General features: G+C 33.9%; 1 protein-coding gene across 1 annotated transcript in view; it reads left to right on the forward strand.

Annotated features, from left to right (window-relative positions):
* LOC105359481 (uncharacterized) overlaps positions 1 to 27,922 on the forward strand; it is a 165,374-nt gene that overhangs the window by 41,060 nt on the left and 96,392 nt on the right. The window contains exon 2 of the mRNA XM_011496094.1: positions 7,689 to 7,942. Within this exon, the coding sequence (XP_011494396.1) occupies positions 7,733 to 7,942 (210 nt within the window). The 5' untranslated portion in view covers positions 7,689 to 7,732. The remainder of the gene's footprint in view (positions 1 to 7,688; positions 7,943 to 27,922) is intronic.

Raw genomic sequence — 27,922 nt, forward strand, 5'->3', positions numbered from 1 at the left:
TGAAAGTACCACGAGAGGTGTTGGGGAGGAGAAGGCAAGGTGTTGTTCGTATTTATTTGATAATGAACAATCATTGAGTAAGGAGTTTGTTGTTGAAATGATTACTCGGCGTAAGTTATTAAAACCACTCGGTTCTGTAAAACGTCTTTCTGAAGTTGTCGATAATTTCTATTTTGTCATTGTAAAAGCTGATAATGGCTGCTGCGTAAAATTGGATTTTTAAAAGGGTAGATATAATGATCAAGTAGGTATATTAGCGTTTGGTCAATGTTTTTGGCCATGTGATAGGGAACGAACGATTATGAGCTTATTTTTTCTTTAATTACTGTATCTTATGTTTGTACTATAAATAAAATGGCATTCGCACTCGATATTATCATTAAGTATTTTCACATCGAATACTGTTAATTATTAGCTTATATTGGATTTTAATAAAATTGTAAAATCAACGTAGTGAACCTCGTATTTCATATATCGCCGAGGCAGTTGCTAGTTTCATGAACAATTTTTTTTTTATCTCTGTTATTAATATCGATTGGGAGAATTTGGCTTAATTAATATAGTTATTGATGTTCTTGATGAGCGTTGTATTCATTAATGAATTTTCTACCGATGCCACGCTGTGCAATCAGGTGCGCCGAGAGGCAGATATAATTTTATTCACTTTGTAATTTTATTCCTGAAAAGTCATTTGCAGATGTGCAAATATGAAAAAATAAATATATGAAGATGGAGCATTAGCCTCTCATTGCTGCTCTCATGCGATTTACTGCGAATCACAGACGCTACCGAAGTACCTCTTAGAAAGAGTGACGGTTAGAACAAAAGCAAGACATGTATTGAGTATAGAGCACTTGCAATTTATGGCATTGGCTTGCGAGGATGAGGATCGACGAGGTGAAGGTCTCCGTATACTAGAGCCAGAAGAAAAAGATTCATGAATGAGGAGGAAATGACAGACGTACAGAAAGAAAATTGAGAGTCAAGTAGATAGGGACGAAAATACTAAATGCTTGGCAAGCCCGCGGGGGGGGGGGTACTGTAAGTACACGTATATGAGGAAGTAAGAACGTAATCGTTACAGCTAAAGCTGTGTACCTTTTTTTATTTTTTCTCATTTGAACGGAGAAAAAAGCAAATGAATATCGTGTTACTAAATTGGCTTATTTACTTCTTATACATTTAAAAAGGTTTTTAAGCTTTAGAGACGAAGGGCCGAACAAAAGATATAAAATATTTGTTTATAAAATAGACTGAATAGTGATAAATGATATTATGTGACTGAAAGGCCATAAAACGACAATGTTTTTTTAGCACTGTAATACATTTCTCCGTCGATAGTTTAGAAAAATTAGTTATTATATGAGCATTCATTCACGCTACAAAAGCAAATAGTTTAATTATAATACAATAAGCAATTTGTAATTTGTAAACAAATAGCATGTAGACGATAAACTATTTACAATATTATTCCGTCATAAAAGTGAAATGTATGACAAAAGTATCCTATTTCGCGTATACTTATATATTTGGAGCTGTTGTAAAGAAGATTATAGCGAGAAGGATATAATCCTTGTATTTTTTCCGAGGCCTAACAAGGCGAATGGACGAAAAGCTGTGGACGAGAAAGAAAAATATTGCTGGTTAGATGAATTTCAGTATGTGATAGAGAGAGAAATCATGAGACAGCGGCAGAAAAAAGAATAAGGATCTAGACGAATATGAGCGAGTGAGAAAGACGGGAAATTAAATGTATAAGCGCCCGAAAGAAAGAGGGACAGGGATAAAATAGGGAGACCTTGGGTGGGGATAGCATTCATCGTCAAGGAATTACACTTGAACACGTCGGACTCGTGCGCGTACGCCGATGGGTAATATGCACTTTGCATACTGATGCCCACGCGCGCGCTCTTTCTCCCGATTATGCAAAGACTCGGGAAGAGGAGAGTCGAAGAAGAGATTGAGAGCGGTGGGGAGAGGAACGGAGACGGAAGATCCTCGGGGTAGGCCGAGCCGAGGATCCCTTGAACTCTTCTTGGCGCAAGTACCTTATTTTGCTGAAACACATATAGCGTCCGGGGCGATCCTATCTTTTCTGCAATTTGCGGTACGCGACGGGACTACGGGCGGGGGGGGGGGCAGGATCGTGGTCCGATTTTGCTCGGGATATAAAATTGATATGTTAAGCGCTACGGCGATCATTGTTATTTACAAAATGAAATTAATTATTCGAGGGAGGAATAGACGGACTCGCGAAATCGATTTAAACGCCAATTGTTTCAATGAGTATTTTGGTTTACTCGGTAATGAATTTATCAATTTGCGGATATAATATGCAAATTAACTATTTCATGTATATATATATATATATTTATATATATATGTAATTTTTTTTTATTTATTTATTATATTAATATATATTTTATAATATATTATATACCTATTAGATTTATTATGTACATACAAAAACTAATAATTAATTGTATTTAAATGTTTTTTTCATAATATATTACGGTAGTTAAGATAGAACAGATTAAATTCCATAGTAGGGGTAATTATTTTTATTTGGACATCATATCTTATAATTATTTTTAAAATTAATTTAATCATAATTGTATCAATATTTGTAGTCAATTGTAATCAATAATCAATATATTGTTTAAGCCTATTTCTTATTTAATTTATATAATTAGATGATATGCAATTTGATACAAAAATGTTATATTTCAAGCTCATAAATAGTAGATCAGAAAGTAAATAAAATCGGTATTTAATTAAACGATAGTACGAACATTATAACCAATATATAATACATAAATAACTCGTAAACTTATGTCCAATCAATCAATAATCACACTTCAGTCATTATTGAAAAATTAATTTGCATTTAGAAATCTACATTTGATCAAAAGCCCTCATCGACTAATCATTCCAATCCACCGACATCGGCATCTTAAATTTCAGCCTATCAGTCGGCAGAGGACAAGTATCGGGCGATTTCAGTGTAGTAAAATCTTATCGTAGAATCCGGTTGCATGTGCGTGGAGGGATACAAAGCCAACAAACAATACGCGTCCATAAAGCTTTCGGTGCGGGTCAAAAAGTTTTTCCATGCTCTTTTCGCTTTTCGCCTGGCCAGTCACCACTATCTCCTGGCCCGTCAATTCGCAGTTGCATAACTCAGGCGTGAAATTTTCTGTCCGACGCGAGACCGGAAGAGAGGTCGTGCGATAACGCGCCAGAAACGCTTCGTAAACACGTCGATGATATCGGGGCAGACCGATCACACGTTGTTGTGGTGCGCTACCGCCTTATTTAATGGGGTTTTTCTCGGTGGAACCTTGCTCCAGTCCAGTATACCTCGATGGGAAGTTGGGCATTTTTTACTCTGCAGATAAGGGAGATGGATCGAGCGGGTGTGATAAGAATGTTTTTCACTCGGCTCCGCTCCGCTTTCGCTTCGGATTAAGTGGGGTTAAGAGGTTAAAAGTCGAGCGTGTGGCGTAATTACCGAGGATAATTTTTTTGCAGATGCTGTGCGGGGATCTGATGGTGATTAAATGATTTGTTCAATAAATGCGCAGAGATGTTATAATAAAATAAAAATTTTATAAATATTTTTCCTTGTCGTTATTAGATATTCTATAAATAAGCCTTTGGATTAATAGCTCACTAATGGCCATAAAGGTTTTCTTTAAAATACGATTTCATATAACAATTTACAATATTTTTCACGCCAAGATATAATCAGAATTTTTTAAATTTCTATATGGTTGCTGTACGTTATCATTTCCGTGAAATAATTCTAAGGTAATTAAGTAATTGGGGGAATAATATTATTATCCGATGACTAATGATACTGAAACGAAATCGCCCAAGAAATAAAATATAACGAGCGGCTACGTGTAACTTGCTTTAAGCGACTTCTATTTCGATTGAGTGATAAAAAAGGTAAAAAAAGGCTGATTAATAATGTAATTATTTCAGTTAAAACTACCTTGATGTATGATAACTAAAATTTATGATACGCACATGTGATAATGCATTTAAAACGCAAAAAACTCTATCATGGCCGTGCAATAAACATTATAAATTAAATTTACTATTTAGTATTGAAAATAGAGAGTAGTATGTTTATTGTTGCAGTCGGTAATTAGGATTAGTTAGTAATTAGCGACCTATGAACTCGATAGAATTAGCTCCACAGTTCATTAAACAAATATATATTTCTAATCTTAATGTATTTAAAAAGCGTTATTATTCGTGTTATCACTTTGAAAAACCGTACATATGCTGAATTACAATAGTGTTAAAAACTTTATTCTATGTACGTTAAGCCAATACAAATTAGCGAGTTAAAATTTATGTAGAGAGAAATCATACAATTACGCAATAGATAGAATTAAAATTATTCCTTATGGATCGAATGATTTTGCAACATTGAAACAAGTCTAATTAAGAAAAAGGCAAGATTTATCCTGATCTTTCATGCATTATGCAATAAATACTCATATTTGTTTTATAAAAAGAATTTTTTTAATTGATACAGGTCTCTGTTTATCCAAGCCTTCATAAAATAAATAAATTTCGATATCTACTTTATATATCTACTTTATTCCTGTACATTATAAATAGAAAAAGATTTATATAAAGAAAGTGAATTGTGTTTGTGCTATATTTGTCTATAAAATTTAATTCGCCAATTAATATTATAATAAAAGCAATGTAGCAGAAAATATATATTTGAAGTCAATGAGTTCTTGTAGATTAAAATCAGCTTTGTAATTGCTTCTGAATATTATGCAAAATGTAAGACACTCATATCTTCATATTTAAGCCATACATCATTAGAAACAGTTATTTTCTAATATTATTAATTATATTGAAATATATTTCTTTATTTTATATCGATTACACAAATAAGCATGTGGGTATGAACTCATATAGTACGTTCACACAATTATGAAAGTGCAAATAAACATGAGCAATTGCACACGTGTGCGTGTACGCTTCAGCATACACGTATATAGATATTATAATACACACGCGTATATATATATATATATGTATACTTATTTTATATAACAAGAATATATGAATATTATTTTAATATCGTAATATTGTGTTATTTAATTATATTATACTGATTAGTAAGTATTTTTTTAGAAATGAAAACAAACGATCTACATTATATCAACGTTTATGTACTTTTTTCTTTTTCTTTTTTTTTCAGCTAATTAATACTTGCTACGTCATAATTATGTAAAATTGATAAGGACGTACTGTAGTATAAGTATAGATCAATTATATTTTTAGATATGTTTTCATGTTTAAATATACTTGAATACGGATAATTTTGACATTAAATTAATTTGTAATAATTACTATAAAAGTTAGTATATATTTTGTAAATTTATTAACTTTAATCAATTCGATAGAAATAATATAATTTAATTTCTATTCTATTTTTCTCGTCTTTTTATCTACCATATAATACACTTGGCCTTAATTCAACTATTTTCTTATCCTATTTTTTGTCTATAAATAATAATCAATACTTATTAATTCACCAACCATGGCAATATTCCATTTGCATTAAAAAAAAAAAAAAAAACCCGTTTTATATAAGTATAAAATTAATGAGCGATAGCAGGGAAACAATGTAGATAGTTACAACTTTTTGTAGTGCAAACGGCTGAATTAACAGAACAAATGAAAGCGACGCAGTCGTATATGATACGCGAAGTTTTCGTCGTAAGAGAGGAGATAATTTAAGTGAACATAATTAACCCTCGTGACTCAAGCATGAGTTTCTAAAATTAGCTTAAAGTTATTATAACATAAGTACTTTGTATTTTGTTTTATTGGAGTACTCGAAGCAAAATAACATATTGACGTGCATAAAATATGTCAACGAATAATATTAGTGAGTTTTTGTGTTTTCATTCAATAACGCTTCAATATATCGTATTATAATATTATTAAAATTAATTCAGAATGAATTCACTTGCCGCAAAGTTAGATAATATAAAATGTCTTTTTTTTCTAATCATAGTAAAATTATATTTTCTTACATATTTTATAGGATATACATTTAAAAGATAGTAGCAATTTTATTTATTGAATTACGTTTGGCATATACAATCTAATATGCTCAATTTATTGAAAATATATTAAATAATTTATCTGTGTATTTATAATAATAATTTTGAAAAAATTTAGTAAAAAAAACTGAAGGCCATTTTATGTTCTTAATTATATTTATTTTGTACAATACTTTAAAATTGTACGTATCTATTATGATCTTGTAATAATGTTCTGCAAAGGAGCAAATCGAAATTTTTATTCAATGAAAAGACTCTAATGTTACTGACGTATAGCGCCTTTAATTGCATTTGTAAATTTATATTTCTATTAAATCAATACAGCTTGTGTTTTCTTAAAAAAAAAAAAAAAAAAAATCAACGAATCGTGTACCATACTAAGTATTTAAAAAAAAATATATATATATATATAAAATATATGTAAATACTTAAATTTTAATCACCACATCGAAACTTGAAATAATATAACTATTTCTATGTTCAATAAAAGACATTTAATAAAAAAAGGTATTAATATTATGTCCTAATATTTTTAACATTTTTACATTTTTAGCCCATATAATCCGTATTAAGACATTTCAATAAGACCTCGAATTAAATATAATACTAAATCCTATTGTGATTCTCAAAACAAAAAAACACTCCAAAGTCAGAGTTTTGCGTTTTGGAAACTCTTTGGGCAAATGAAAGAAAAAGTTAAGTAAAACCATGGGTGCGTCGCCGTTAATTATAACCTACGGTTTTGTCGGTTATAGTTGAGTAGCTCATCGTCGACGTAACGTTGGAAGTTGGTGCACACCGAGTCTCGAGGTTTGTTTTTGCTCGTTTTGCTGCTCTTGTGCAGCAGACACATTGCGATATAAATTATCGCGCCAATGGGATCCGCGACTAGTCGAGATCAAAGAGTCTGGGGAAAAATCTGGTCAACATGTCAGGATCGCAGTTCCTTATATGTGACCAACAGACATGGGGAAGTTTTTGGGATTGTCAGTTCAAGCACGCGTACAATTTTCAGACATGACAATATATTTTTTGACGAATAAAGAAAATGCCACTATAGATGGTGTGAAACATGACTTTCAGAAGGATGGTTTTATGCAAGATTAGAGTAGTTTTCAATTTGACTCATAACTATAGAGTAATTGATAAACTGATTTTTTTTTTTTTTATAATATACGTGGCGGTTAAGTTAATGTAACATTAGGCGTAAGAAATAAATTGTTAGCAAATGTCATAAGCATTATTATTATAAATGGACTACAATATTCTTTTTTTATAATCCTAATTATTTGTAATGAAATACTTATATCATATTGAGATAAAATTCTAATAAATTGAATAAATTTACTTGAAAATAATAAAAATAATTGAATAAAATATATGTACTTATTATTTCATCCATATGATTTATTAATTTAGTATATAATTACGTTTGGGTTATTTTTTTTTTTTAATTTTCTTTATCGAAAGCCAGGATTTCATCGATAATTTTGAAATTTTCTAAAACATTTTGATAAAGAGATTCAGTATTATTTAAACAATATTTATTACAATATTTTAAAATGAAACTGTTATATATTTCAGGACAATTGGTGAAAATGCAAAAAGTGTTTCAGTGATGTGAAAATATGGAAGCTATTTGCAACGGCAGCGGTCCCACGCGAATACACGGCAAAACAAAAGGGAGCATTATGTTGACTTTTTCGAAAAGTAAAGATATTGTAAAACCATTAAAAATTGTTGAAAATGGTGATAAACATGAAGAAGTAACCAGTGAAAAAATTCGTGTAGAAATGGATCCTTACATGGAGCTGGAAATGTATCTCGCCAAAGTAAATGTAAGTTTTACCAAAATCCTCTTATTGTCAATGAACGCGAAAGTCGAGGAGCTTCAAATTTTGATACATCTTAAATGTTAATTTAAAAAATATTAAAACAGTGTACGAAAAATCCAATTAGGAAGAAAATCAATTCTCTCATTTAAATTATCGAAAAATAATACAATTAATAAAATAATACAAAATTTACTTGATTATCACGTAATTATTATTTATAGAATCTAAAATGTAATCAATAGTTTGTTTACAATTAAATATAATGGCTCGATATAATGATTACATCGTTAGAACTTTAATTATAAATATAGCTACATTTTGCAATTTAATTTTAAATTTATATATTGATTTATTTAATTATTTATTTCGTAATTGATTAGTAATAAATTTAACATTTAAACAATCATTCAGAATTATTTCATAGTTCAACGTTTATGACCAATAAAAAGAGAGAAAAGTAGTTCGTTCAACTAGTTACATATTTTTATATGTCTTGCTTTTGCATAAAAGTTAAAAACTATATTGGATTATCAATCGTACATTCTCGAAATATCACTTGAGCTTTGGTTATTATTTTTCGCCAACAATCGCCTCGTTTAGTCTCTTAGCAAAATTCTAATATTTTTCGGCCTCTTTCATCTAATAATAGTCACGTGTGCATTGCAAAAAGTTCCACATTACTTTTTACGACTATACAAATTATCCGAAAAATTGTCAATTCTAAGCTCTAAATCCAGGTTAATACGGCCAAAAAGTCCGCCAAAAAGACAAACGTAGCCATCGTAAGAAATTAAAATCACTGCTAAAATCCATGCAACACTCGGTCACTTAAAATATCCTCACACGGGCTATTTGTACTATTCGCAGTCAAAGACGAAGACAGCGCGGCAAAGTGACAGCCATTCGTGCATTTGCATCATCACACGCGTCGTGCCTCAGAGCTCAAGGGTCAAGGGTCGCGGGACGAAACTGAGGTCGCGTCTCCCACATCGGGATTCAATAATTTGCCGCTCATCACCTGGTTGCTGGTACAATCGCAGTCGCAGCCTAATGGCCGAATTAAGCGATTTTTCTTAAGTCCACAAACCAAAGCGAGTCTGCTCGATCGGTTGGATAAGGGTTGGGTAGAGTGGACTATTCTGGCTTGGTGGTTATGCAACAACGTAACGGTGTGCGTGGCTGCGTGTATATATGGCAATCACGTCGAGCAGACCGCAGCGCACTGAGTTTATACGAATAGCTAAATTTCCGCGGAGTTGTGGGTTCGTTCCAAACGAGGGTGATGCCAAGGGCTTAATAGGCGCATTTTCGTCCGTACACGATTACCGGCGGTAATTGTGATTAATAAGATTATTTATTATTGGAGGAATGTTTCGACTTCTCGCACTGTTGATTTTCTGGCTTGGACCTGATTTAAAGTTGTGTAAGAGTCGGGATTGTTCAGCGAAAGTAAAATTATACCAAACATACATTTCGTCGAGCACATTGCCGGGCACTATTGTCGCGTGAGATCGTGAGATAAAAATGAGCAATAATATTTTCAGATGTAAAATTAGAATGTAAAATAGAATGTCCAGGGGTAAAAATTAGGACCCATAGGTTGAAAATTTAGTAGTTGTTATTGTCTTATAGTAACAAAAGTGTTGAAGTACTTGTATGTTGAATTTCGCACTGATATCTGTGCATAATGTTACTACTTATTATATAGCAGATATATGTATGTGTGGGTAAATAGAGTCTCTGTACAGTGTTTACTCTTCCTTGCGAATAAAATCATTTTAAACTAGTTGCTTATTACATTCGTTTAACCATAGTATACAATATTATAATATATTTTAATATTATAGAATTATTTTATTACTATAAAATACTGAAATTCTTAAATCATTAATTAATTGGCTTTTGATTTGTAAGATAAGCATATGCTATATAAATACAGACATATATTATAACAGAATTTTATAAAACGTAATTGGATGATTATTAAATATAGTAAAATTTTACAATTGTAAAAAGAAGTTTTTCCTAACCAATTTGGCAGTAAATAAATATACATTTAACACATTAAACGAAATAGCCTTTTAGACTAACTGCATGCCTATTCTACAAACGATGCAGACTTGTCCTTTAAAATTTAAATGAGACGAACACGCGCTATTGTCCATTTTTTCGGAAAGTTGTGAAAAAAGCTTTGATAAATCAGAGCATCTTCAGATCACGATACTACGCAAATGTCGTCTTCATGTGTATTCATGTCACAACGAAGCGCATCCAGTCGTGTGTACGGCACCTTGGGGGCATCGATCATCTCGCCGTTATCGATCGTTTCGTCGAGCCTCTCGATCCTTTTATCTATATCTCTACCATTCTCACTCCCTCGCGCATACTCTTTTTTCTACTTTCTCTCACTCTATCTCTCTCTTTTTCGTCTGCTTTTCGCCTTTTCGCTTCCACTATATGTGGCAAACAGCCGCGTGCGAGCCCAGCGCATATCGCTATGCCTGATGCGTAACCGAGCGTAATAACAAATTGGATGCGACGCGCGATCCCTCCCCGAGATTCCGGAACGTGTTTCGCCAAGCCAATATGCACAAGAGCGGGAAAGAGATTGAGAAAGACAAAGAGAGAGCGAGAGAGAGAGAGAGAGAGAGCAAGAAAGAAAGAGAGAAAAGAGGGAAAGAGAAGTGAGTGAGACCCTGTGTATTGCAAAGTATCTTCCAACCTTTTGTCCTCTTTGCTTGTGTATAGTTGCTTTCATTCTCTCTTCTCTCTCTCTCTCTCTCTCTCTCTATCTCTCTCTATCTCTATCTCTCTCGATCCCTCCCTCTCACTCTCCCTATCTCTATCTATCTTATTCAGTTACTCATTCTGTTTCTTAATGTCTCTGCCTTGTCCATCATGCAAACTCTTTGAGCTACGTAGTTTTTTAATTTTTTCTTCTTTTATCATTTCTCGCGTTTATGTATGTATATGTTTGAATGTAAATGTGTTTTGAGATTGTCTCTGCGTGTTCTGACGCCCGACTCTCATTTACTCACGCGCACATTGACACTTCGAATCATATCACGAGAATCATAATATATTGATATATACTGGTTGTTTTGAGAGAGGAAATATGTATGACAAGATTTAGTTTTAAATTAAATTTGAAATTATATCATATCTCGATTTCTTTTTTAATGAAATAAGTTTTGATACACTAGTCGCAGATTTATAGAAAACAATCAATATCAAGCATCGGATAAATTAATTTTTACGCTCACCTATTAATTGTTATTAATAATAATTATTATTTATAATAATGAAGAAGATCGTTCAAATGGTATGTAAGTAAACTTTAACGATACAAATACATCGCAGTTATAGAATTTTTTACAATTTTCATAAATTACTTGGTCATCTCGATAAATAGCGTTTTCACGAAATTCAATCGACAAAGACACATCAGCTTGATCCGTATTACCAATAAAAGCGGGTATTTTAAAAATATTAAACAACAGCTTAATAATATATAAATATTTCTAATTGCGTATAAACTAATAATTTTAATTAATTTTCAATACGTTCTTCATATAAGAGCCAATGTTTCTCAAGCTATTCCTAAGAAGCAATATGTAACATCAAATTTTCACTTCTCTACCCCCTCCTTTCACCACCACCCCGTCCCCTTATTCATATAAAACACCAATTTCATGCAAATCAATTTGAAATAATCATACTCGAAATTCCCACTCTTAACGCATCGAGAAAGCCTTCCATGAATGGAAGTCTCGAATAAACATTCGCGTTATCGTCACCGCCAATTCAAAGTAACACTTCGGCTTCATCCAATTTCACGCTCAAAGTGCACTTGGCTCTTTTCGCTCCACTCTCCCTCAAAATAATGCGACAGAGCCGGATTGGGGTGACGAGCGCGTGGGGAGGGGAACTTGTAAGGGGACAGCGAAACAGAAAGAGGAGAAAAACGGAGATCAGCCGCGAGAAGACTTCCCTCCCGCTCCAGGCGACTCCGGGAGTCCGCGACGATGCACATGTGCCACATCGGCCCCTCGGGCTAATCTCCGGGAGGACGGCACACCGGGACCGGTTCGTCCCTCTCGCTCGCACTCCATCCGACGTCCTGTGTGCTGCCGATCTCCGTGGCGGCGTTCGGGCCTTGCCGCCGTGAAAAATGACTTTCTTAAGAATCCCGACCAACTTTAACAGCCAACTCGTAAGATTCTCATCTGCGCGCGCATCACTCCGAAGCCCCTGATTGGATATCAGCACCTTCGATACTTCATTATTTAATGCGCCATCCCTGAAGCACGACATTTTCTTAGCCGCTCGTTAATTAGCACTTGAAGCATTCACGGGTATTTGTCGAATGATTCGGCATTACCAGGCGCAGGCGACGAAAGTGCGTCGATCGTTATTTTTCCATTAAATTTTAATTTGGAACACGCGCTCGCTTATGGACCGCTTATGGACTTGGAATAATCTCACGTTATTATTGTATCTTGTCGTTTACAATAGCGCGCCTTATTTTAATTCTTGCTTATTTACTGCTTTAGCAGAGATATACTCTTCTTGTGAATTATATATACGTTTATAATTAGGTGTCTTTTGTGGTTGATGAGAATTTTGATAAAGCGGGCTTACTGTCACGAGTTTACAAGTTATGCAGATTCTTTTTTATTGTTCTGACTTGATACGTATGCTCGTGTTGTTATAAAGGTTATTGGAATTAAATGAATATTTCGTTTGAAGAAAGAGACGACGTAATTCGTTCGTTTTCTCTTTTTTATTTGATTATGTTTGTTTGTTTTTTTTCTCCACTTTTTAATACTTATCATGCTTTGATTAAGAATTCTTTTTTCTATCTTTCTTGTTTTTTTTTTTTTTTTTTTTTTATTTTCATAAGAAGCATTTAAATTAACCTGCGGTTTTTTTGTTGTAAACATTCAATTTTAACATTAATTTTTCTTCATTTTTTATAAATAACTTTTTTACGTTCAACCAATCAAAGCACGACAACAATATTATCATATGAGTTACCTAGGAAGTATGTATACGTCGTTCTAAACTTATTAAGCATATGCAAATTTATCGCTATACGTTAAATAAGAACTTTGCAGTGGCTTTCCATCATAATAACTAAATAAAAATGCTCTTCAGTGCATTTTTGTATGTGACTTTGTAAAGCGCCGTTTTTTTGTTGTTTTTTTCTTTGTTTTTGTTTAAGGCACTAAATACAATTAGAGAAGAATAATATTAGAAAAATTCGAATAAACCAAGCGATGGCTATCATTTTAAAAAGAAAAGTTAGATAACGACCGTACATCTTAATGATAACGGAACATTCATTTGTCAATATAGTCTTGTACATTAAATTGTCTTTGAATAAGTCTCGATCTGTTCTTACATGATAAGCCACTTTTATAACTTTGCATCGAACTGCGATAATCAATGCTACTTGTATTCTGAAAGGATCTTATAGAAAATATGTTAAACGATACACGATTCGAAAGATACATAGCTATTGTTATCGATACACGGCATCATTGATAATTTCATACTGCCATTCGCAATATATGAAATGTATTCACAAGTGCTATTTCTGTTGTTAAATACCGAATGAAATTAGTTATGACTTGTGTATTAGAAATCAGTGATGGCGAAGTTGATAGTCACTTTCAGCTTTTTCTTGAAAGATTCAGTAGTTGCCGTATTTATTCCTCAGTAATATTACAATCGGTCACGTTTAAAAATACAAATAATACGACAATAGTTTATTCGGAAAATGTTGGAGTCAAATGGTCCGAATCTCTTATCGAATCAGTGGAGCAATCCTATCGAGTTTCAATTACAACATAAAATACGTGAAACTTTCAATGCCGCTACCGATGCTCATTTTCATTATCCAATGTGGAAAATAGCTAGTATATACTTTCCACGGATTCCTTTCAGCTAGAGCTTTGTATCTTGAATTTTTCGCCTTCTATTATTTGTGCACTCGCGTCTTATTTTCAGATTCGAATAGGACCGCCTAGCGTCTCCTACATCGATAACCTCCAAGGTTCATCCATCCACTTGTATGGATATTCGCACACTCGTACGAGTATTCCTCTAGGATTCTTGCTTTGTGTTAGTCGATCGATATTTAAGAACTACAACTATAAAATGTCTTTCTATAAAGGGGCAGCCTTTATCCAACGAAACTTTTAAAAACAAGAGGAACGTCGGTTTGTTGGGTTACAAATACAGAAAAAAAAATATATTGAAAATCCCAGGAGAAAGGGTTAAATTTTATTTTTAATATCATTATGAGTATCAGACTCTCGTCCTAAATTTACATGGCAGACGGAGATCTCCCGGCTCAGTCCCAAGTCAGTCCAGCAATCACACAAAGAAGCGTCTTGGCCGAGCCGTGATTCTCGAAAGCCATCTCACTTTAATAACAAACTACCATAAAACTATCGGTCGGTCGCCAGCGCACTACTGGCCGCGTAAATAAATATAAAATCAAAGGGCGAAGAGGGAGGGGCGCACTCCCGAGTTCTAGCCAAGCGCGATGAAAATCGAAACTCGCGCTCGCAGCTGCGTACGGGCGGATGTGTGACTACGACGTCGCGTACGAGACGGAAAAAGAACGTTAAAAAAGAAAGAACTAAGCCAGCTATAGAAGAGGTAGCTAGTCGTTGGGCAGGGGAGGGGCGGGAGGGTGAAGGCGATACGAGGCGAGAAGAATGAGAATGTGGAATGGAGGCGAACTCTGGGTCTTGCGCGCGAGATCGTGTCATATGCATCGTCTCCGGTTCCGGAGTGCTGCGTGAACTTCACCCCCCCCCCTCACACTCTCTCGCTCCTTCTTCTTCTGCTTCTTCTTCTTCTTCTTCTTCTTCTTCTTCTTCTTCTTCGGTCCGTCATTTTAGAGCCCTCCGTTTCTTCTCTCTCGCGTTACCTCGTGTTGCCCAGCTCGAACCGTGCTTTCGCGATCTCTTTCTTTTTAGGGTGGTTTAACACCATCAGTTCTTCCTTTTCTCACGTTCGTCGTTCCTTACATTGATTTATCGCGGATGACGTTGAAGTGCTATTAACAGGATTGTATTATCCCTGGATACAGCATGTGAATTTTCTTTATGTTACGTTTATTGTAAACATCGTAACCAGCTTTCGGATTTCGTCATACGCCGATCGCTGCATGTTTTATCCATTGTATATCATCGCTGACATTTATAATCAACGTAAATAAATGTTATGTAATATCGTCAGCTTTTCGTTTCAGTGCGAATTGTAATAGTAAATTGTAAAATGACAACAGTTTATAAAACATTCAATACGTAAAGTACAATGACCAGCCATAGTAACTTTATAAACTATATACATGGGTATGCACAAACTAATTGAACGTTATTTAATCAATGAAATTAAGAAGCAATTGTAAAGATTATAATAATGACAGTTAGAAAATCAATTTATATTCTCTATCGAACGTAAGGTATATACACTATGATTAATTTTAAACAATGGTCTACTTAAGAATTAGCATTAGCACACAGCGATGACAAATTATGAAATAGATTCCACGTTGCACATTGGTGTGTGCGTGTATGGTTTTCTTATGGGTGCGCGCGTGCCACATTTGTTGTTTAAAGTTTTTTTACGCCTATGTTCGATTATAATAGCTATTCTTATACACAGAGTTTCTAAAACCATCATAATTAGTGTTCGGTATTTTTGCTCAGTGAAAAAAAAACCTTCAACAATATCGTCGATCTATTAATATTCCCCTTTCTAACTAATAGCAAAAATAAAATAATCAAGCGCTACATCGAGTAGAGCAAAGATAAAGACTATTGATAATGCAAGGTAAAGTAATTTCGAAACAATTTGGCAAAATATTGAATGTTTTTTTCATTGTTGGCCAAAGCCTCGCGTAAACAACATCGTTGGTACACGCGTATTGATATAAATAATCAATGCTCGGCCATAACCCGGCCAAACGTACGTCATATTTTCCAAATCAAATAGACATTTCCTCCCTCGCAGATTTCGTGCACCGAGTGCTTAATTATCGCCTCCAGTGAATAAAAAATGAGAATCGAATTGCCCGGAGGCAAAAAGGTGACTGAAAAAGGAAGCGATGGGATGGAGCTCCTGGAGTTTCGTTGGAACTTTCGCGTTAGTTTTTGAACTGGCGCTCGAGCGCCTCGTATAGGATCATCGCTGTACTTGCGCGGATACGTTCCTGGAAGTCAGGCTGCCTTGAATATTAAGTTCCGGGAAATGTAGTTAAAGGCGGCATTTGCGGCTGCGCAAAAACGCGACGAAGACGAGCAAAATAGCATACCGAGATGAGAAATTTGATTTACTTGCCTTTTATTGGAATCCGTTGGTTTTAATAGTTTACAAATGGCTTGGTTAATGAAAACTTTACGTTTTTAAGGCAATTTTACGTTATTAAAGTTGATTACGAAATAAGCTCTAGCGCTCTTTCTCTCTCTCTCTCTCTCTCTCTCTCTCTCTCTCTCTCATTTCTATCGATAAATTAAAAATGATTTGTTTTTATTATTGCAGTTTCGAAATAATTTCGTTAATGTTTTGACGTATAATCCAAATGTGTCAATATGTGTTTGGATGATTTCGTAAAAAAATCCCTGTGAATTAGGGGCTCGACTACTGCTATAACTGCAGTTTTATGATAACAATTTGGGAATAAAGCAATGCGGGCATTATTAGGCTTTCCATAATTTAAATAAAAGCTAATACACATATGTTGTCGAAGCATTAAGCGATAGTGTGATCAATTGAATAAGTAATTGTATGAATTATTGTATAAAATAAGGTGAGGTCTTATTTCTTACAATAATATTAATCAAACGAATATTAAAATTAATTTTTTTTACTTTATATCTTTAAGTAATTCCAGGTATAAAAGGAAACATGGCATTTTGGGAAAAGTCCTGCAGAATATTAACTCGTTAATCAATAAGCTTTAACCCCTTGATTGCTAAAGTACACAATCGAATTATTTTTAATAGAATTTAAATTATTTTTATAAATATATTTGTATATTAGAAATTAGTTAGTCAATTAGAACCATTTAATTATAATTTTAACACAGAAAGTACTTTAGAATCTATAGTCGGCTGTTATTAATGATCAATAATACGTAATTCGCTTAAAAAAAGGTTCATAAAACCTAGATGAAATAGCAGCGTATATAATTAATCTAACAAGAGTAATTCTCACAAAATAAAAAACCACTTGTTTAATTATAAAATATAAGTATTCCGCGGGAAAGTCATAAGCTAAATACTTAAATAACTTTCAATCAAGCTCAATGAAATTAAAAACAATTGTGCCCTTTAAATTGATATCATAAATTCATCACTGAATCATCGTTATTTATAATTCCTAACCGCTTGCTCGGTAATACACGCACAGCAGCAGAAAAAAAGTTCGCGCGGAGGTGAAATTTTAATCAAGTATTTTTTAAAGTCGCTAATTGTCTTATTCATCATGAATACAAATAAAACGTCCGATATCAAGAATTTCTATTAGTCATTTGTCAAAGTCCGGTCAGGCTGTACCATGAGGCGAGGGCGAGCGGGTTTTGAGTTATGAAGGTCGCTGCTGATTCAAGTTTTGCAACGACCGTGCCACCCTCTCCATCTCTACCTCGCTTCCCCCTTTCCGCTCACTCACTCTCACTCACTCATTCACTCTCTCTCTCTCTCTCTCTCTCTCTCTCTCTCAGTCTATCTCTCTCTATATCGCCCTTTCTACGTTCGTTCGTCGCGTCGTATGTTGCAGTTCGTACACCTACATCGTACATCAGAGAGAATTTTCTTGCGCTGGCCGCCTCTAAATATAGTTCACCGTTAATCGTTTCCCGCAGATAAAACAGAATTGGGATAGGTCAGAGATAAATGAACCTGTGCACACATACGCATGCGCGCACGCATTTTCTTCGTTTCCTTTTTGCTTTTATATGCAGTGCATGCTTAAGAGATAAAAAGTCTTTACGATCCAATGCATCTCGGAGTGGGGGTGGGGGATGGGGTGGAGGCAATGAATCCTAATGATATTTTATCGGAAAAACTATATTTCTTGTATATCATTGAAACAATTTTTGCGTGTTAAATTTGTAATTGAACGTACACATGGACTTGGGCCATTGAAATAAAATACTTTTTCTGGTTTGTAATTTTTACCTGGTCCTTTAGCATTGCACCCTGTCATATTGAGTTTTGTATTAATTTGCCAACATAAATGTCATATAGATCGTGAAAATATTATTAAAAGCTTACGACTTACATTGTCGGTAAAATAGGCATTTACTTTCAATCACTATGTTATTGTAATAATAAAAATGGCAGAGGTAATTGCAAATTAAGGTAAAAAAAATAGTATTCAGATAAAAGAAGGCATATGGACTCAGCATATGTAAGAAATGTGTGCCGATACAGTAGCAGGAAAATAATACAAATTATTCCAAGCGAGGTTGTTTTCGCCTGTTTGTTTTATACCATTCACACAAACATCCAAGAAGATGTATTTTATCACCCATATCAGTTGTAATCGCATAAATTATCTATTTTTCTTTCTGGATTCCATCTTCTAGCTCTTAATTCCTAGATATTATTTTATGCCATCGTTAGGACACCATAGTCCACTACGATGTTGGTGACTGGCCAATTGATAGTCATCGTAATCAATGACTTCACTGGGTTATATACTTTTAAATATTTCAGTTTTCACTAAAAAGAGTTCTGAAAATACAAATCTCAAATTTTTAATTTATTTCGATATTCCGGACTTTTATCAAAGGCTATGAGCTCCTCCTACTATACATGAATTTTGCGAGAGGTAAATGCTGTTTGCTTCAATCAGTAAAGGACGTTTGCTGCAATGGAATCCCTCACCCTAGAACAAAAACTATTTTACTTGAAGTCAATTACCTTTTTCAAAAAACAAATTGCTTTCAATTTCTATTTCTATTTCGAACGAAATTTCTCTTGCGGCTATAGAATTCAATTTTCTATAGGATGATTGTTTTCCCATGTGTGTAGGTGTGCTTGTCTCTTAACCTGCGGAATACTTATACGGCCTTCTAAAAAGTTATAAGCAATTTAATATTTGAAGATTTACAGAGGGGAAAGCGGACAGTGATACTACTTTTTAGCTATGCAAAATCATCGTCATCCTATTCCAATACCTAGCATTTCAACATCAAAGTAGTATTTAATTCTTTCCATTTTCCTTATTATTTTCGCAGCTTTTAGCGTCGTCTCAAAATGCTTTTATCTTTTCAATTTTACCCACGGAAAAAAAAACAAATAGTAGTTCCCCTTTACAGCACAGTTTATCCAAACAACGATACAGGGCCCCGGCGCCCCAACAAAAATCCCGAAATTTTAACAGCACAGCTCATTCCAATTTCCAGACATAATAGAGACGCCCCTAACGAAGCGCCCTCCGCACTTCCCGGCCAAAGTAATTTTTCACGGTAACGGCATTCCAGGCTCGGGCGCTCCGTTAGTCCTGCAACCGAACGCACGAGATAACGATCTTCGATATATCGGGCACATCTTGCCCGCGAACGGCACGATCGGCTCGACACATGGAAATGGCAGAGAGGTATTTGACAGGCTCGACTGGTTGCAGGTATTTCAGAAGTCCGTTGGATGCATCTTCGTTTTCGAGTTAACGTTCGGTTAGGAGTCGGGCCAACTCGTCCGATGAATTTTCCCGTGCTTGCCCTCCATTTTTCCCCGTTGAGGATTCCGTTCATCGTTTGTATTTTTGCATGCTTCACTTGGCGCCTTCTGGTTGTCGCCTCCTGCACATCACTGCCAGTGACTCTCAGGCCTTTAAATATACGCGAATTTATCGGGATGATATGAGATTCGGGTGGTGGTCGATCGTTTTCATAATTGGCCAGCGAAGGTGTTTTATACAAGATACGAAAGCCAGTAATAATAGAGACAAATGGTATTGCTGACATTGATATTAATATTATGGAAACATATATTAATATGCATTGTTTTTATTAGGTTTGGTTTAGTCTTTTCTTTTGATAAAAGGAAATAGAATACGAGCTGAAAATACAGACAAGTCGTCATTTTAGTAGTAAAGTATTGTAATTTTAAAGAAGCATCATATCTTAATCGAAAGCTATATTTAGCATAAGTCGATGAAATAAATTATTAAAGGAAAAGTTTGTTGTGGAAAGATTGGGATTGGAATTGGCAATTGGCCTTTGAAAAAACAATTATTCAATATTTCATTAAATAAATAATATTTATCAATCATATTTTAAACAAAGTATTAAAAATTAAAGTAACAAATACACCGCAATATGAATTAATTTAAAATATAAATTAATTTCTTTATAATTCTAAATACCTTACCATCATTAACATAAATATTTTTTATCCTGAGAGAGAGAGAGAGAGAGAGAGAGAGAGGGGGGGGGCATAAATCGATTTCATCTTAAAATATTTTTATAAACGAAAATGTGCTGTTTGTGCATTTGCATCAATATAAAAAATTTGTATTTAAAAAATTATATTACATTGTCCTTAGGCTGGTTCATCGCTTTAAGGCTCATCGCGGGCAAATTTATTGTTTATTGCGTAAAGTGTTTAAAAATAAAATTCAAATGACACGAGAGTTGATAAATAAATATAAATTAACTGTAATGTAGTCAATTTCTATGCACTACAGAAAGAGATATTCACTTTAAATTCACCTTATAAATGCTTAAGCATTTTACATAATGTAATATTCTTTTAGAATTAATTTGCAATGATTTCAGTCATTTCGTTGAAAGAAGATTGTTTATATGTATAACCGCTAGAGTGTGACCGTTTATATAGGCTGCGTCGGTAGTATTATATTTAGGTAATAAACGATATTTTTCTGGATAGTAATTGCACACTATATTGGGTAGCAATTATACAGAGAAAAAAGTAATTATACATTCGCTAATACATTACCGATAATTTTCATATTGTATTTATGGACTGTAACAGTAGGTTTATTTCCAAACATAAATATTACCTTTATGAATTGTCTCTTTCAAATTAAGTAAAGAAAACATTTTAAATTCATAAAACAAGTAAATGAATAAAATTGTGTAGAATTAAATTTAAATTTAAAGTTGATGAAATTATGTAGGGTGAGGAACTTGTAATTTATTCGAACCACGATCCCACGATCGATGATGATCGTTCGAATGAAGTTCCTTTGGGATTCAGCCGAAATGCAAAGGAAAAGTTGTGCACAAAAAATAACTCGTTTATCGCTCAATAGGCTGAGCTGTTTCATTCCTTCGCAAGATCAATCCACATTTAAATTTGTTACACACACAAACACACACACACAAAAATATAAGTATCCGTGTAACTTACCAACCAATACAGCCCCATATGGGGCATATCAACACTTCTCTTACATCGTCGTAAAAATTCGCTCGATTTCTTAAATCATTCGTTAACGCGACGAAGGTCAATAGAAAACAAAAACAAAAGAAAAATAAAGAACCTTACCGCGGCACCTCACGAACGTACCAAGCAAGCTCTCTCAGGTCCTTAAATGCATCGGTAAATCATCCCGGGCGGTGCTCAATCGTCATAATCAGCGTCAGCGCACTGATTAGGTCGAACGTCATTCGGTATCGGATGAATATTAATCGTTTGTTAAAAGTAATTTACGAGCCGCTGGCCACTTTTACGCCGCCGGCAGTACGCAATTGAAAGTTCAGCCGCGAATGAAGATGTGCTGCCGCAATTAAGACGCGCATCCTTGAGAATAATATCTGCGCTTCGTCAACGTCATGGCTGCGCGATGCACGGCCGAGAGCATTTTCACGACGTTCTAATCCCTTCCAAGTTACCGTCTCTTAGTTATGCAGGCGAGCGGATGTTCCTGGCGCAGAGCAGATCGCGAGATTCTCTCTATTCCCGGAGTCGTTTGTGTTCGTCGATGCATTCCCTTTAGTGCTTTTCTCGATGTTCGTTAAGGTGAAACGAGCATGCCAGATATGTTCTTTATTCATTGAGAATAATCACAATGCGATGAAACTTTCGCTTATAGTATGATATTTGCCTTGCAATTGGAGCGGATTTTAACATTTAGAATAGAGACAGCTAATTGTGCCATGAATTTTTCATTTCAGTCCGAACGCTAGTTGTGATGGGAATAATTGCACAAGTATATCGTAAGTAATTTTCGTGACTTTGAATTTAATTCGCAAAGATCGGACGTATAAGCGAAAGCGGGGATATACGCGAGCGCCCTGCCTCTACGTAATTTTTTAACAATTTTTCAGATTTATAGCGGACCGAGCTCAGCTCGTTAATTATGTATAATCAATTAATATCTTACTCTGATAATAATTATGCAGCAGTGCAGTTATTTTGTTATTGATACACTTCACCCTAAAATCTCTGCTGAATTGAAAGCAAAGAAGAGAGTTGCTCTTGACATGAATTCTTCGGTTAACTAGATTTATCGAATGCGATTAGTAAATAACGTGGAATTTCAATTAAATTTTTTTCTAATTTTAGAAAATCTGCTATGCGAAAGTTATTTAGTACACAGGAGCTCAACTAATCATTTAACAATGCGGTAATTGAAAATCCGCTATTATAACTTACGATGAATCGAAAGAGTGCGCAGTGGAAGCGTATAATACGTAAAATAACGGATGTGCGCATCCTCCTTCCTAGTCTTTCTCCCACTTTACCCATTGTCATATTTTTCAAAATTAAATCTTTCCTATCGATAGCCTTGATAATCGCTATCTCATAAAGCTCATTTTAATCACGACAATGTTAACTGGCACGGCTCGAACAAATGAAACGCCAGCAGCACATTTTTACAACCGGCTTTCCCAATATAATTTATTTTAAAGTAGAATTACCGGAAATTATAGTTAGTCGAGTCGCTGGAAATAATACTAAGCATCGTTTACTCGAATCGAGACTTTCACGTTTTTGAAATGGAAACGAACATCGAGCTAGCATCGCTCGGAGCTTAATAAGCCTAGGATAGATTTGTTTGCGCGGGCACGCAATCAAAATCCAAGTAGCCAGGTAGCCCAAGTCGAGCATTCCCCTCCTAATAAGATTTTATTCATTATCAACTGTTAATAATCAGCAGCTGATTAAGCCCGAGCCAAGTGCCAATCAGGCTCCGTGACAGAGAGACGTGTAAAGCCAACGGCTTTTATCGCCACGGAATTTCACCCAACGCATCCGCATCTTGTAACTTTCTTTGAAAGGGAAACTACTTATCCCCGGTTGTGTGCGCATCTCGTGCTCGCTGGATGCAACGGACAGTTCGCGGTCAATGGTAAACGGCTCGCATTCAAGTGCTCACGCTGCGGGTGTGAGCCTCGGGGTCATTGAAAGAGTGCATGATAATTAGAACGGAACGTCTCTCTCTCTCTCTCTCTCTCTCACTCTCTCACTATCTCTCTCTATCTCTCCATATCTATCTATCTTTATCTCTCCGACATATTCCGCTCTTGCTTACGTATGAGACAAAACAGAGGCGCTTCTATCATTTTATTTCGCTGCATCGACTTCTGTTGGTCATTCATTTTTAGCTCTCGGTTAGCCATGTTTTTCAACAACGTCCATTCATTCGATCGAAATTTATTTCTACTCATCCCTTTTACCAGCTTCACTTATCTTAATGGGACTGCTACTCATTTTCGTTATAAAAATTCAATATTTTTGATTGTATTGATAGCGTGACGGTAGAAAAATTTTAATTAACAATGAAAATCAGTTTAAAGTTAAGTTGAAGAATCTATACGAAATCTTCTTTAACCGTCTCAAGCATTTATAAATTAAAATCCCCACTTTTGACGCACTGCCATTACAGTGTAGGGCACATCTGATTCTTATACTTTTGTACGGCTACATCGGGACACTTTCCTCTTAACTAGTAAGATTTCAGCAACTCTCGTTATACCTAATTATGTTACAGCGTAAGTCTAAGGCATAACGTAGGAATTCTCTATTTAAAAATCAATTATTAAAAAATATTCAAATTTGAGGTTTGATAACAGAATTTGTTTATTTCAAGCTTTGATCAAAGTGAAAATGTAATTTGATACTTATGGTCCTCGATAATAGCGATAATTTATTACAAAAAGTAAAATAATTCTTTTCCTCTCGATAGTCGCAATAAAAATAAATCGCTACATTGGTAACGTTTGTTATTCAATGTGTGAGTAAATCAATGTCAACTTGGTCACGCGTGAAATTATTAAATCTGAACATTCGTAATGGAGATGTAACGAGATCAAGAAAATAAATCGTGATATTGAAAGCATAAATCAGTAAGACCCTGACCAGTACTACGGTAGTCGAGGAGGCTCAAAATCAAATTAAAGTTGAGTCTTATTCAGCCCTCGCCATCATTGATTCATCCGCAACACGAGATCATGTAGTCGAGTACTCCGGAATACTCCCTACAAACACAATGCCTTACATTTCCAGCTAAGCATTCCTCGCTTATCCCTACCCACTCCCTTGAAAAAACACGGGGAATGTCCTGCGAGAGAAGTGTACACTCGCTTTGAATTCTCCCTCTCTCGCGAGACTCTGCTACAGCCGGATGTCATTCCGTATTCCAGCATTCCTATCCTCTCGGCTCGTCGTCCCTCGCGTGGCGTATTTCTAAGCCTTCCTCCTTAGCTCGCTTTACATCCGAAAGAAGATTTTATCAGTGGAACGGGAAAGGAGGAGTGGGGGAGAAGATAGAGAGTGGGAGGGAACAAGAGAGACTACAGGATGGACAATATACCTCGACGCGTACACGTCAGCTGATTTATTCCACGCCCTTTCCAATCCACTACGCGGAACTCGCTCACCTGTTGTTATTGCGGCTTCTGCGCATGCACATTTGAGCCTACGTACGGCACTCTTTATTTCTAACTACTTGGGCAGGGATAAGATAATTGTAAGACAAAAGCTTGTAAAGTTTCATCTCAAGCCCCGCATTTATTATTAACAAGTTATTAGGACTGAGATATTTCAATTTGTGCTTGTAGAAAAAAAAGATATAAAAATCCGATATAAAGAATGTGAAAAATGAATTTTGTACCTATACTTGATGGCATTGAAATGAAATAACATTAAATTTATTGACAACATTTGTAATTCTATCGACGCTAACAGATATATATTAATACAATCCTACACATATGCAATTGTAAAGACATTAAGTTTCAAGGAATTATTTTCTAATTCATTAAATAAACAGTTTACCTAAGAAATGTCTTCAATCAACAATATTCATACACAGTTCTCTTAACCCCACATAGTCACAGCATATCCATTCAAAAGTATTTAAAATAGAAATAAGGCGTGGCACGGAATATTAGTGACCCAACAAGCTTTGCTAATAGTGGCTATGAAACTATAGAAACCGAAGAATTGAAAAGTAATCATTATTCGTTATTGTAATGTCAATTTGACGCAATAAATTAATAATAGATTTTTTTTTAATTTCAATTTATGAGTTTCAATAATAATAAATATGAATTTTATAGAATTTGAAAACTTATGTATATATATATATATATATATATATATATATATATATATATATAATTCTTGTAAATATAATCTTATTTAAAAAATGAGAATATAATTTGCGTTCATCGCAACTTACGTTCAAGTAAACTTGGACTGCACACCTATTTGAATGTGTAGAGATGTGCATCGACATGTTTACTTCCTACCATTACCTTGGTAGTTGGTAACTATGTAACAAATGGAACGTTCTCCCTTCCATTTCTCAATTTAGTATTCAACTATTCTTTGCAAATTCCGAAACCTCTAAACTGCATAAGATTCCTTCTGCTTTCTTCTTCTTCATTATTTTAAGCCATTTAACTATTAAAGCGTAGTTTTATTCTTTATTTGCTTAAAAATTATAAATATATTAAATATAAGATATATAAGTGTATAAAACATTTCAAAGACGATAATTAAAACGTAATATTACATATTACGTGTATGGCTATACTGATATCATAATCTTAATTTATAATTATGTCAATGATTACTCTATGGTGTACGGATAAAGTATTTTTAACATTCATATTTTATCAGTATATTTGGAATTTGGATTGGAATTTGGATAATTGATAATTTTCTTAACAAAAATTCCATATATGGTCACAAATCAGCATATTTCTGAAAACTCAATATTTATATTATTAATTGATAAAGTATTGAGTTTATTCGGATATTTAAGAACTCGTAATTGAATATTTTAATTGCGTAATTTTACGTTTTATTAGACGAGGTCCAAGATTGTCAATCTTCATTTATAACCTGAAATACCACACACATATCAGTATTAATTTAATTATTATTATTACAGTGTAAATAGATAAAATCTTAATGTCTTAAAATACGGTTTACAAATTTACTTTTGAAATAGTAATTGAGATAACCATTGATTTATGAATGCTTGACGTTCTTTTAAGCTCTAAAAAATTCAAGTATTACAGTTAGAAATACGAATATTGGTTGAACCTTTTTTAATAATCATCAATGTAATTATGAAAATGACGGGAAAATAATTATTAAAGAATTTAGAATTCTTTAATAGAAAAATAATGAAAATTTTTTTTTTATTTTATAATTTTTTCAGTCTAAGGAGACAAATTCATTGATTCAAAATATTTAAACGGAAACGTAGTCGAGATGATAGTAAAATATAATTAATTTTTAAATAATGAAAATGAGGCCTTATGAGTTATTCTAGAAAACATCTTGCAGGCTGTATAATTTAATTTTCTTTTTCTATTAACTTTCTATGTAAATTTGGTTATTACATTTACAAGTGAAAATGATAAACTGTCGCATAACCATTAGTACAAAAAATAATCTTCCATGCTTTATTACTGCATCTGATAAAGAAAGTTGTACTACTTGTTACACCATTTTCTAAGAAAGAACAATAAGATAAACCTTTCTATAACATATATATTACACATTCATTGGTTAAAATATGATAGAACTCGAGAAAGTAAGGAAGGAACAAATTAGAAAATCGTCAATCGGGCATAAAATTGATATATCTTTGAATGAAATAACGATAAATTATTAAACAACATTATTAAAATTCATTAGTAGTTTAAGAATATTTCATCGGATAAGCAGTCACACTTGTCTCGATAGTCTCGTGGAAGCACGCAAGAAACGCGATCTGATTTGATAAATCATGGAAACGTGAAAGTTTTCGAGTTACAATTTAAATTGTGGCTGATTTGAGGTGGGCTACGACGGTTTTAAAAAATTTTTTACGATCAAAGTACGTTCTTTTTGTGCGTACGATTATATATGAAACCGCTTGCTCATGCCGCAGTTTATACTAACGTGAAAATAAAAATAAACCGAAAATGCGTGTAAAAAGTCTTAACAGGCAGACATTTTAAGTTAACAAGCAAGAAGATCAAACATATAAAATTTATTCTTATGCTCTTTTCGTTTGTTATAGTTCTTAAGACCAAGTAACCTTAATTATAACCTTTTGGTTATTATCTTTAACGATACCTTATAATTATTCCATGAAATATGCTTTTGCTTATTCGGATAATTTTATTGATCATCAAATTCACTATAAATAAATTTATTCATTATTACTAAAATTAATTTTCATAAAATTAATAAAGCACGCACTAACATTTTAAAATGCATGTGTAAGTATAAAATATTTATAAACAATATATCATAAAAATATTATGCTTATCATTATATAAACATTGTGAATTACAGTGTAAAATAGAAAACTAATCTTTTCTTTCAAACTTATGGCAATCTATTAAAAGACATTGATGTTTTAGGCTTTTCTAATCCATATTAGATATTATGATTCTTAATCGTCTCAGCCACGTGGCTCTATTGATTATATTATAATCAATTAAACAAAACAAAATTAAATTGACGCTTAGTGATTAACAAT

The sequence above is a fragment of the Ceratosolen solmsi genome, unplaced genomic scaffold (assembly GCF_000503995.2).
Source record: "Ceratosolen solmsi marchali unplaced genomic scaffold, CerSol_1.0 scaffold11, whole genome shotgun sequence".
Classification (NCBI taxonomy): Eukaryota; Metazoa; Arthropoda; class Insecta; order Hymenoptera; family Agaonidae; genus Ceratosolen; species Ceratosolen solmsi.